A 14,145-nucleotide genomic window follows, 5' to 3' on the forward strand; every position below is an offset into this window, starting at 1 on the left:
ATAAGGGAAACTACACATCTTGAGTAGGTCCATAACTAGAAATTAAGAGGAGTGCTTACAGATCAACAATTGTTTAAATGCAATCTCTCAGTGACTCGAAATTTTATTATTTTTCCTAATAGAAAACAATCTATAAACTTTAGCTACTTGGTACTTGTAACTAGTAGAGTAGTAGAGTAGACAAAATCTTAAAATAATTAAAATACTCTCCACATAAAGACCTTCTGTGCGAATTCACAAAACAAAAATTCCACCTATGAGAAATATAATATTAAACTCTTATGCACCAATTGACATTACCAATATATGATATTAAAAGTCCAGAAAAATGTTCTACTAACAAAACCAAATGACGTGTTATTTTGCTTGTGGCATCATCTTGTTAAAACCACAAATCGTCTACATTTTCAATTTCTTCGAAATTGGTGATGAAGTATACGTAACGATCAGAATTGAAGATTTGTGTGATACCTTTGCTATTTAACGAATGGCGAAAAGTATCCACCTTTTACCTTCAGAATTCTTGTAGATAAATTATGCTTCCCACAGTTCCTTGTGGATTTTCACTAACACACATATAACAGTTTTGTTTGTTGACAGTCAACCAAGCATAGAATGAGCGTCATTATTGAAAAGTATCCACTTCAAAATTTATCTACCACAAAATAAATATTTTTTAATCAGTGTCAACAATTTTGAAATAATTGTCGGTTACCAAACAGTTTATACTATGAATTATGGAATCTTAAATAAAATAAATGATATCTATATGGCGTTTTGTTTGACGAGTATCACTGAAGTCATGACTATCCTGCCAAGTAAGGAATGTGAATTGGACAAGCTTCCTATGTTATTTTATGTAGCATTCATCGCCGTACAGGCCTAATACTACGGTATTCAAAACACAACGTATCAAGATAATGCGCCGATAAACGCCGCATTGGAATAGCCTGCTTTATTCCGCCGGTACCAATGAGGTTTGGGTACCGGCAGTATGGGTATTAACCACCGCCACAACGAATCCGACCTCATATGGTCAAAACAGCAGAAGCTGTGGGCAATCTGCCCCTCGTAGTACCAGATATCCTGTAGTCAGGAGTCGCAAGTACAGACCTTACTTGTTACCATGTGCACTTCATTACACAAGTGCCAGACCGGCAATCCTAACCGCGGAAGAATTCTGTCCATACATTCCGCAGGGGATATGAATTGGACAATCATTTCTATTTTGTTTTCAGTATAGACAACAAATTTTACTATGGATTGTATATTAATTTAATTTGAAGGGAACTTTAGATTGCGGTATACAATTTGCGCAATTTGTTGTATAGATTGCGCTTTACAACATCAGTTATACTGTATAGTAGTGAGGTATACTGTAGTAAGTCAGTATAGTATTCCCATTTTCTCTGTTAGTAGTCTGTTAGCATATCTCTATTCTAAAAATACATTTTCTTCTATACAACTTCGAGCTTTTAATAATTTGTTTATGGTATACTTGTGGAGAAAATAAAATTCACTACATCTCAGTTAAATTTTTAATATAATTACAAACATATAGAAAAATATAAAATAAATTCGTAATACGTAATAAATCATATATCTGTAATTTACATTAAATAATTAAAGAGACAAAAAAGATATGTACAAAGCAAAGAGATGAAGATGGAACCCGATTCATGCATATTATAATTAAATAAAATTATAATTAAATGATATATTTATTAAATTTTGTAATACTTTCAATGAAATTTCACGTTTTATTCTTTTTTTAACACACAGGTATCCACAGATGGAAATGTTAGCGTTTCGGTGCTGTCAATTACTCCCTCGAGGGAAGATCATGGCAAGTCATTATCTTGTCGAGCTACCAACGAGTTGGTGCGCAATGGCATTAAGGAAACAGCCATGAAACTAAATGTATTCTGTAAGTAACCAATAAATGACTATTAACTTATATACAGAAGCCCTATCAAACAATTGCTCTTTACGGTATTTACAAGTTGAAACAAATAGTAGGAATGCAAAGTTCATATGCTACAGTGAAGGCATATGAGAAGAAGTAGAAAGTATCAGAAATATTCATAATTTTCTGATAAAAAAATTTATTTTCTTTACTTGATTTTAAAAATTAATTAAACTTGTGAAAACAATAAGAATGTGTAAATATTTTATATGCACACGTACTTAAAAATAATCAACGAAGAATTATTATTATTATTGCTGCTGAAAATATGTGGCAATATTTGCACAAAAAACCATTTTAAATCATTTCTGAAAACAACAAAAACAAAGTTTTACAAAACTTGTGGCAACCACAAAATTAAATTTTTTCAAGGCTTCCATGGCAAAGTTTTGTTGGAAAATCGTTTCCAAAAAAAAAAAACAAATGTAAAACTATTTAAGTGCGTGTGCTGGGGTTCTACGTGTATCGATGTAGGTCTGTGAAGATACTTTGAATTCTGTTCACGCACGGCGCCCTACGTAGATATTTCAATGTGAAGAAAAGTTTATCTTTTAGTTACAGATGAAACTAATCTTATGAGTATATACAGGGTGTGTTGTTAAGATCTAAAATATTCGTGATGGCATTTAATTTAAACGGAAATTTATGATTTATCTGCAAAAGATTTCAGCAAAATCCACTTTATTTAAGGGATCTCATATATATTGCACAATATGTAATTTCTTATAGTATTTTATTAGTGATATGTTTTTGTTAATTCAATATATGTTAGTAGTTGTTTAAAGTATTACATATATAGCACAGATTATTCACAAATAAAATAAGTAATGACCACAAACTACAACTGCATATCAGTAACTCCAGTCGGACTTATATTTATAATAAATTATAAATCATATTCCTGAATTTTAAAAGAATATTCTTGATTATAATATTTAGAAAAGAAATCCAGATAATTATCTATACAAGGAAAATTTAAAAAAAATAACTTCGCAGTATACTTTCTGTATATTGTACTGTGTAAGTAATACTTAAGCTGCAGCTTACTTTTAAGCATCATAGTGTAGATAGGAAGAAAATAATCAAAGCTTAAATTAATAACGTATGGAACAGGTTTTTCACAAATATTAATTTTAATCTGCAAATTAAATGAAAACTATTTCAAGCTATATGTGGAGTGATTACATCATACCGTACTCATGTCTATAGTAACAGAGGTTATAGAGTGAAGTTCATAAACTGCAACTTTACTTCAACAAAAAATTCTTAATACTTCCTGTAACAGCCCCATCATATATTATTGCCCTAGAAATCAAAAAATAGAGAGTTTTATCTTTTTACCTCGGGTACTTTCTCATTATTCAAGTTAACAAAGGTTATATGCTCTCTTAAATCTTCACTTGAAATAGATTTACAAGACACTGCCAAAAATTCTATTAAAAGAGACCAGAAAAAATACATCTAGGGCAAAAGAAATTAATATTTTCAATATTTTGAAGAAAGACTAATCGAATAATTCGAAGTAACCACAGAGAAGGCCTTGTAAAATAAATATAGATAAAAAAATAACTCAACAAGTATATACCATATCTATAAGTACATGGATTTTGCAGTTATGTCAAGGGATTCAGATTGTGTAGTAAAAATTATGAAAAACTTAGAAATTTAGAGTGTAGTTTTTGTAATTTAGTTGGAACACAAGGTAATCTTTACTTCTTATAAGATATTTTGGAAAAGTCCATTTAAATAAAGTTCAACAATATTGATTGGAGGAACCTTACTACAATTAAAAAATATTCTTAAACAAAAAGTATATAGTATTTATTACTGGAATTTATTTTTGGGCTTCATTTTTTAAAAAAAATTTTACTCAAATTCCGAATGACGATCTTCAGAATCATGGTAGGGTTATGTATTATCAAATGAAATATAACTAATACAACATATATATAACATGTGCAAGATATCACCCAATATGACTGAAAGTTTTAGTTGTAGAAACACATAGACAAAGGCTTCAAAAAATCATTGAAGTTTTTATAGTTCCATTGAGTTTGACGCTTATGCAGTTGATAAACGAAAAAATCTAAAAACTGCTAGCCTAAAAGTATTGAAGATAATTTTCAACCATTCCCCATACTTAAGCATATGTATGATTGAAAATTGTAGATTTTTTGAAAGTGTGGCGATATTTGATTGAACTAAACTGTTTTAGCAGATTTAAATTTTTTTCTAATCCCAACACTACTTAAAGCAATAAAAGAGACAAAAAACAGAAAGTGGAGAGAATCGATCTGTTGTAGTGTCCAGTGTTCTAATTAGTAACTTTAGAAATATTCTATTTAATTTTTCTTTATTTTTTTATTATTATTTTTTTAAATTTTCATGTGGCAGGACCCGAGTTCGATTCCTGGTACTTGCAGTCTCAAAAATAATTATTTCCAATACTACTGATTAAGGGTATTTGGCAATACTCGAAACAGCTGTATGGTCACCCAAAAATTCAATTAATTAAAATAATATAAGAAATAAAATTTTTGTTGTTGTAGTTCACTACTGTTCGAAAACCCCCTTTAAATTTTATATAAATTACTTTTCAACTGCACTTATAATTTTCATACAACAATCTATATCATATGCATTTTATCCGACTTGTGAAATCTTTCCCCTGAAAATATTAAGTTGGTGGGGGGAGGGGGGCATGTGTAAACTAAAGACCACACATATGTGTGCTCCTAAGTATTGTATATTTGTCTTCAAGTTTGATTTCTTTTTGTTTTTTCTTATTTTTCCGAAACATAAAATTTGATAAAAATTTCAATTTCCAAGCTCATTTACATTTGCATGGCGTGCCTGATAATATCGAGAAAATGTTCAGAATAAGAAAAAGTATTGCGACATGAAAAGGAAAATTGTTTTCATAAGAAAATTGAAAAACACATAAATTGCTTCTTTTTGGTTGTATCTCGTATCTCATAGCTGCTTGTGGCGAATGAAGTTGTTAAGTTAAAATTTATGTTTTTTGAAATAAAACATAAAAATTATAAAAGGTTTTGTTTGTAAAGTGAAATGTGTGACCCGCACGAAGCGAACTTCTATCGAATTTTAAAAATTACCATTTGAAGAAACAAAATATAATAATTTTTTTCGCTGTTCATAAACGCAACCGTTCAAGAATTAATTTAATTTTGCGAATCAGAACTTACAAAGACGTCAACATTATTTGTGAATATACACATTTATTTAAAGATATTGAAATTATCTACATTACATATAAAGTTTATGCTGCAAAAATACGTAATTTAATATTCAATTATTAGTTTTTATCCTGCATGTGTGAATATGTAGTCGTGTGTAGTCAATTAATCATTAATTTAAAAATTAATAACAGCAAATATGCTAACTAGTCGCGCCATAGAAAATAAAAAAATAAAACTGGAAACAGTGACAGCTAACTGCACTAAAAAATGAAGGAAAGGAGCGCCTCGCTTAACCTTAACGAATTTATTGAATTTATTATTATAGAATGGCATAATAATATATTTGTTTAATATATTGATTTACCAAAGAATTTCATATTCGGTATCCATATACGCGGTCTAGATCTAAGGGGAGCACAGGTTTCCTTTGCTGGTTTCATACACCACAGCTTCATGAAGATGATGTCTGGACATTTCGATGCAGTTTCGTGATGCAATTTTTTTCAATATTCAGGGCGGATTAGAAAAAGCACTGTTGTTATTTTAAAATCTGTTATTTTATAATCAAGTTAAATGTAATTTTATCGTGTTTATCGTCAGTTAGAAGTGTGCTGTTACTCACAGCTTTACTGATAACAACGTTCTTCTTCTAAAGAGCGTAATTTAGATTCCTCAATAATGTTTTCTGAAAAGCAAGAGGTTTCGGAAGTCTTTTTCCATCCGTCCGGTAAAGGCTGCGTTGCCCACAGCGACAAATCATCATATACGATGATCAAGGACCATATTAGGGATATATAATTGTTGGTAATGGTAATACATCACACAAAAACGGAGTCATTAATACAACATAATGTAATTTGGTATCAAGAGTGCTTCATATAAAGATATCCGAACTATACCGAAAGTATAACAGCTGGTGTTAAAATAAATTGAAGCAAATTTTAAAGATGAATTTGGCATCAGTACTAAGTAATATTTGTACGGTCCCGGGTTCACGGCGCAATGCGATCAATAAGGTTCTAAGTATTTCTAGACTAAAGTGGTACATAAATGTATTTTTAGAGCACCCATGTTTTAGTGACTTAGTTTATGCAATTTGCTTATCGCTACTTTCGAAATTTAGTTTCTAATCATATTTTTTTTTTATTTTCTATAAAAATTATGGAAGATTGAGAATTCATATAATCTGCACATGACTATACAAGTTTTAGAAAGTAATTCAAAAATCATTTAAGAAGTGTTACCCATGGCAAATAATCTTTTAATAGTCATGACTAAGTAATGAGAATAGCGTAGATATTATACAAGAATTTACTGGAAAAATTTTTTTCAATGCACTTAATAAGAACTTTATATTCAATTAAAGTCGGTTTTTGTTTTTTGATATATTAACATTTATTTGGAACCTTTTATTTTATGCAATATTTTATTATTAACACAAACGTTCATAGGATATCAAATATCGTATTGTACTAGAATATGATCCGTTGCTTTACTTTTTTTTCGCTTTTGTGCCATTCCGTGTGATTCTTTGAAGTATTTAATTGTTACCGTTATTTGTATTTGGGTTTTCAGTGCTGTTAACTGGCATTTTATATTTTTTTCGCAGTTTGTTTAGTGTAGTCAGCTGGTACTTTGCTTAGTTGTTTGGTGCTGTCAGCTGACATTTTATTTTAATATATATTCAAGTTGAGTTACGTACTAATTATTTGAGTAAAGGAGTTTATTACATATTTGACAGAACTATTCATATGCAGTGTGACATATTTAAGTAACTAATGTAGAGAATGTAAATGAATTTTTTAAAAGTTTACGGTCTGATCCAATCGTGAATTGTGAGTTAATTACACTAAAATATCCGTATTAAAATAGCTTCATAATTAATTTTAAAATTTAAATACTTTTCTTCAAGATTTTGTGTTTTTCTCTATTTTTTCTTGTATTCTCAAATCCCATTCAATCTCATCTTATTGTAGCAAAATTTAATCTCATTTGCAAGATCCTGTCGTGTGGAATATGTTCAAAGTGCATGCAATCTTTTCGGTACCAATTTTCCACGCTTATGCTCTTTGTCAAAGTAATGCCAAAGTAAAAGTAGTTTTTAAATTAGAATGCATATCCTTCCTATTCTAAGAGAAAAAAACGTAATGAATGCTTTTAATTTAAATTTGAATAAATTTGAAAAACTTTTGCTTACGCATGAAAAATCCTTAAATTCTTTGTCTTTCACTGTTTGCTTTTCTATTTAAATTACTAAAGACCCAACTACTGTCCTTAAGTATAGTTATTTTTGAGAAGCAAGTAAGAAAATATATTTAAACCACCCATATATATTTTATATGTATATGTATAATTGTTATGTATAAAATAACTATCTTATAAAGGCTTTCATATTTATATGAAAGACATTGCAATTGTGTCTGCATTTTAGAATTCTCGTATATAGAAGGTAAGTTGACGTATTTATGTGCATGTATGTAAATTTTCTTGATATATATATATATATATATATATGTGAATATATAATATTCACAATTTCATAGCATGAAAATGCATTAAGTTATGCTGCATAAATGCATTTTTAAGAATTTCAGTTCACCTGTGTTTTCGTTTTTTTTTTATTTCAGTATCTAAACTATGAGATTCTCCTTTTTGCTTTGCAAGTCGCTGCATATTTGTGTCAAAAGGATGTGTTTCCACGTTTTGCTTTTTTATTTATGCCTTGTAATTATAATGTATATACTACATAAATATTTACAAAACTGTTTCTTCTCATTTTTTATTTTTTTATTTTATTTTATTTTTATTTTTTTTTTATTTTTATTTTGACTCAATATGACACTGCACGTCATGCATTTTTATGAAAACTGCGCGCCTTTATGAAATCTTTCTGAAATATAAAATGAGCTTCACATATAACATATTTTGCGATTTTTCTACTTTTCAGCTTCATAAAGTGCAGCTAACGAAAGTATCTCATAACACCTTGAACTTGCGCTGGTTTATTTTTGCATTTCATTTTAAAAATAAGACAGAAAATTTAATTCAAAGCTCAAATATTTTGTTGCGATAAACAAAAATGCTTAAAGATAAAAGCAGCGTCGCTAAATTATTTTGGTTAATTAAAATGTTTGTAATTTTTCGCTGAATTAACTTCAAAGCTGACATTAAACTTCTAACTAAAATATTATATCTACAACTAAGCCAATTAAGGCAATAACTTAACCATAACATTTTATTTGATTCATAAAAATTACGGTTTAATGCATTTACGTGCCGTAAAGTTTTTTGGCTAATTAAATTTGGTGTTAAAATATTTTTATTAATTTTGTTTGCACCTAAGCAGTAAAAAAAAGAAACTAAAATCACATCTACATAATTTCATTCTAAATTATTTTGAATTTAATATTTAATATACCTCAACTAAGTATTATGTAAATACACGCCAAAAGAAAGTCAATGCAGATAAGTATTCTGAGAGATTGAAGCGATAAAGAAAATAATTGCATTTAATTAAGATTTAACAGAATACATTAGCAAGTCAATAATTAAAAGTAGAGTTGGAATTGCCGCTACGATATATTCGTTCAACTGAATAGACATGAAGTAGTAAAAAATCAGAAATAATGGCTTCCAAAATATAAGATTAGGATACATGCAGCAGCGATAACAAAACTGGAGTTACCCCCCAATTAAAGTATTACCAAATTATTATTGAAACTTCAAGAAACGGTTACGCTGTCCACGACAAATAACTGTTTTAACAACTGTTTTCTGCCGCTCGGAAGTGAGTCAAAAAATTACAGGTTTCTAACTAAATTCCCTAAAACCTCGCGTAAACTAACAGCAGTAGTCTCCTGCTCAAAAGAACTAGTTAAGAAGTCTCTAATCAGGTAAGAAACCATACAGTTCAATAGTATTGAAGTGATTATCGATCTAATTTATTGAAACTTATATCGGAAAAAGACAGTATTTAAATCAATAAACTTAAAAAATCAGTAGAATTGCAAATCTTTTTCGTTCACATATATTTTTATATAATATATATATATACACCTTGTGATCAAAAAAGAACTTATTCGTACTTTTTTTGAATTCCCGCGTTTATCCAATCAGTAAATTTTTTTTATTTTCACGCTGGCAACACTATTATACACATTCTGTCAAAGTTTAACAAAGAAGTCCAAAAGTTTTCGTGTGGCGATTTTTAGCTGAATTTTATTCAAAAAAAGCGTCATTGTGATGTGGCCAAAGAGATGATTTCCAACGCAGACAGTGACCCCAAATCCCACATTCATCGAATGCATCATAACTGGTGACGAGACAAGGGTCTATGAATTTGATATGCCCACCAAACAACAATCGACCGAATGGTGAGCCGAAACCGAAAAGAGAACGCCAAAGTCGGTCCAAAATCAAGGTTATGCTGACTGTTTTCTTCGATATTCGTGGTGTGGTGCACTATGAATTCCTTCCGGACGGTTAAATGGTCAAACGGTCAATAAGGAGTATTATTTTGCCGTTATGCGTCGTTTACGTGAGGCTATTCGCAAAAATGGCCAGATTTATGGAAGGAAAACTCATGGATTTTACACCACGATTTTTTTTAAATTCTCATTCTTTTTTGATCATGAGGTATAATATATGTAAATCACATATATATTTTATATATAATGCTTTTTATATATTTGTTATCCAGCTATAGGTCACTTTTTGTTAAAATTGATATTCAACCATTTTTAAAAAAACAAGTCAATATATATATAAATATATATATATATATATATACAATTTTACAAATTAATTAATTTTTAAACATATTTAAATTATCATCGATATAAATTATTGACAATTTTTTTTAATTTTTGTATTTCTTCATTTGCTTTTGGTTTGTTTAAGTAAACTTTTCCAATGCATTGCAATTTTAAATTATTTATGGTTGTGGTCATGCTTCCATATAAGAGCATAGGGCAGGAACCAATTTAATATTACTTTATATATTTATTTTTGCCCTTTTTTATCTTTCTTAACTTTAATTCTACAGCTTTATTAAATATAAACATTTTCATAATGAAATCCGCTTAGAAAAACTCCTTAATGAATACACAAAATTAAAAGGGAATCAATGAATGAGAACCGGAACCACAACCAGAACGAAAACGAAAGCAGAATTCAGAGGAGCGATACTAATCTGAGATAATCATAGATTAACCCTTTTCTGTCGTAGTAAAAATATTAGCACAGCCACAAAACTTGTGTTCGAGCAAATATAGAAAAAGTATCTAAATACAAACAAAAAGTGGGGATGAATGTAATCTATTTTAATTTTTTTTTATACATATATACATTGATTTTTTTTACTTAAGCTGCTGTAAACATAAACATAAAAATATTAAGTTCATAACAAAAGGGCACCGTAATGAATGATAATTATTTAAAAAATAATTTTACAAGACTTTCTTATAAGATGCATAAATATTAAGTGATTACTAAGTAATTTGTTATTAACATTTATTTTTCCTATTTCAGTTATACCAACCTTACAATTAGATTTGGGCTCAAATTTAAATCCTGAAGATATTGAAGAAGGTGACGATGTATACTTCGAGTGTAAAGTTCATGCTAATCCAGCAGCCTATAAAGTTGTATGGAAACATAATGTAAGTAAAGAAAAAGTTAATGAAATTATTTATTGGCATTATGTATACAATACATATTAATATGTATAAACAAATATACTTTGCAATACGTAAAAGAGTATATAGCAAAAACACAATGCAACATAAATTATAAAATTATTTATTCATATAATGTACATGTTTAGACATAATTATTGTGTATATACTTACCACTACATATAAAAATACATATCAGAGATTCATGTCGATTTACTTGTATATATGCTGAAATGGTATATCAAAGAGTAAATAAGATCATTGCCTCAATTAGTTGGCAAATTTAACTATCTCAAGAATTGGAGATAGTGTTTGCACATCGAATTGCAATGCTTCAGGTGAGGTTTCAAGTTAAATATACTATAAGCGTCGTATTGAAATAAACACAATTCTGAACTTAAGCTAGACTTCAGTTATTAATGTGGGTTAAGGTGGCAGTACCAAAAAGATGATTTGATGCTGACAGCACAGTGAGTAAGGGTGACGAATAGTGACGTAGAAAGATTTTGGTTTATTTTTAGTCAATAACTTTTATTGTTTCCAAAAGGACATACAATAAATTTACAGATAAATCTTATTGGGGAACAGAAACTTAAATTCCTAGATTACTAACTATTAATTAAGTCCACAAATCCACATATTTACAACGTTTTAATTTGCTTTGTTTCGCTAAGAGAATTTGTAGCTCAAATATAAATTGTCTCCATAAGCGCACTATGTTGTTCTGGAGTTTTATTCGCTTATAAGTCGTCAAATTTTTACAAAGCATTAAGGAAGTTTAATTTTCTATTATATTTTCTCATTTAATTTTATGTCACTCCCTTGTTCTGTATGTTATCCTATGAAGTACATAGGTACTCTTAAAAGAAAAAATCTTTTTTGCATTATTTTTTTTAACTTAGTGTTCTCAAAAGATGGCGGTCATTAAAATTTGGTTGGACTGCATATATACTTAACTATGTAAATCGAAAACACTAGCATTTTGCTAAATTTAAAAAGATAGATCCTTAATAACTTTAATAGAGATCTATGCATACTCCGCCGTATTTACTACAATCAAAAGTAGCTTCAATCCGATCCACTTCCTTTTTGTATGTGATCTCTAATCATTTTTTTGTGAAGTAATTCCCCGTGGTACTGGCTACAAGAGCAAGAAATATGAGAAGTACTGCCAACCTTTGAGCAGCAGTCATTAGCTACTGAGTACAGTATAATTGGATAATAGTGAGAGCCGTTACCTAACATAGTCAGGGACTGTAGCTTAATCGTTACTAATAATTATGAATTGCTAAGTATTCGCAATAAGAATAAACATCACTATTCTGAGTTGATTTTCATTTGTTTCCATCATATTATAATAAAAAGTTAGAGTCCAATTAAATAAATGTTTGATTTCATGAAATAATTAAAATTACTTTAATTTACCATAATTACATTTTTTATTGACTGAATAGACTATTGCTTTTATATGCAATATTCACATAAGAATGCAGTGTGCAGGAGCTAAAGTCGGCTTTGTTATGGATGTAATTCATTATTTCCCACACCCAACCTTAGTACTACAGTACGGTGTGACATTTAGTAGTCTCAGTTGTAGTCGTTTATTGTTTTCAGTTTCTATTAAATACTCATACTCGTATCAATTCAATCTTAAATTTACTATTATTAAGATATCAATTACACGATACTGCTTATTCATTTCATTTATTGTTATTTTAATAGTTATTGTCATTATTTTGATTAGTTTCAATTTCAAATTATACAAAAGAAAATTGATTATTTGTCATTGAATTTTAACTTTTCAATTTCAAAAATGTATAAATTGGTTCACACATTAACACATATAAAATTCTGTGTATGATAAACAAGATACAAAATACAGCTACTTTGTATAGATACAAACTGCAATTTAATAAAATTGATTCAATTAAATAAATCAGGTTAGAGTGCCAGCAAAATTGGAATTATTTCTGCCAATTTGAATTCATTTAAATTTGTGCAAAACTAAATTTATAAAATTCTGAAGTAAAAACAAACTTATAATATAAATTTATAAAATAATTTAATAATATATTACTAGAAATTACAAAAAGAAGATATTTTACTAATGAAAAATTCATATATATATATTAAGTAAACTAGAATTTCATTTTATCTTAATACCTCCATATCAAATAGTAATTAATCAAAAGGAATATTTTTGATTATTATCCCATATGGGAACATCATATATTAATATTAATTGGTTAGTTATTATATACATTCAAATGCATATTTTGTAGAGGAGTTCCTAAAGTAATTAATTCGTATTTCATAAATTAAAGATATATTCTAATTAAATATAAAAAACGATTTGAAAACTGTGAAAAACTGTGAACTCAAAATTATACAAATTACGCTTTATTTATTGTATTGTATAGGTCTGTTTTTCCTTTCCCTTCCCTTTACTCTCCCTTTACTGTCCCACTCCTTTCCCTTCCCTTACCTTTCTCTTTTCTTTCCCTTTCATTTCTCTTCCCTTTCCTTTTCCTTTTCCTTTTCTTTCACTTTCCTTCGCGTGCCTTTCCTTCTCCAACTTTGGTGTATTGAACAATTTGGTACTGAGTATGACACATAATTCTCTCGATTATTGGAGACAGAGAACTTAGTTTAAAACAAAATAACTTCCAACGCTCTAGGAAAGCTAATTTAGCGCTTCTTCTATTTTAAAAAGCTATTGTAAGAAGTGGTGATTACAGTCACGCATCGTGTAATTGCTCTATACGGCTGTCATAAGGCATATACTGTTGTATGGCATTACAGTATGGTAGACGGTCTGAAACAAATTTTCGTACTATAAAACACTCAACAGAGTATTAGTTGTGCATTGAATACCAAACCATTTACTGCGTTGGACGAAATGCTTTACTCACCGTCGCTTGATCTTATAAATAAACAAATGATAGCATAATCTACTCTTAAATATGAAGCTACTTTGTGAAATAGGTAAGTAACTGTGGCCATGGCTCCATTCTAAATCTTTTCAGTCCGACTCCATAATTCAGTAAATTCATCTCTTCCACTTTGAATTTCGATAGAAATTTAATGTGCAGTTTCCATCTAGAAACATCTGACTATCGGAAGGTTTCTAATTAGGAGAAAGTTCTGATCATTGCAGTGCTTCTGAGGTGAAGGTGATCGCTATTGAGGAAACTATAACGTGTCTAGTAGTGGATAATATATTTAATTGGAATCCATATACATTAAGACTGAAAAGTTTTCGGAAATTCTCATTTAAAATTCGCGCGCTGTATATTTTTCGATA

General features: G+C 29.1%; 1 protein-coding gene across 1 annotated transcript in view; it reads left to right on the plus strand.

Annotated features, from left to right (window-relative positions):
• The window catches only part of LOC119675652 (cell adhesion molecule 3-like), a 33,183-nt gene extending 22,187 nt beyond the window's left edge, over nucleotides 1-10,996 (plus strand). The window contains exons 4-6 of the mRNA XM_038086859.1: nucleotides 1,783-1,927; nucleotides 10,696-10,826; nucleotides 10,991-10,996. Of these exons, the coding sequence (XP_037942787.1) occupies nucleotides 1,783-1,927; nucleotides 10,696-10,826; nucleotides 10,991-10,996 (282 nt within the window). The remainder of the gene's footprint in view (nucleotides 1-1,782; nucleotides 1,928-10,695; nucleotides 10,827-10,990) is intronic.
• The last annotated feature ends 3,149 nt before the right edge of the window (nucleotides 10,997-14,145 follow it).

This window comes from Teleopsis dalmanni, chromosome 2, assembly GCF_002237135.1.
Source record: "Teleopsis dalmanni isolate 2A chromosome 2, ASM223713v2, whole genome shotgun sequence".
Lineage (NCBI taxonomy): Eukaryota > Metazoa > Arthropoda > Insecta > Diptera > Diopsidae > Teleopsis > Teleopsis dalmanni.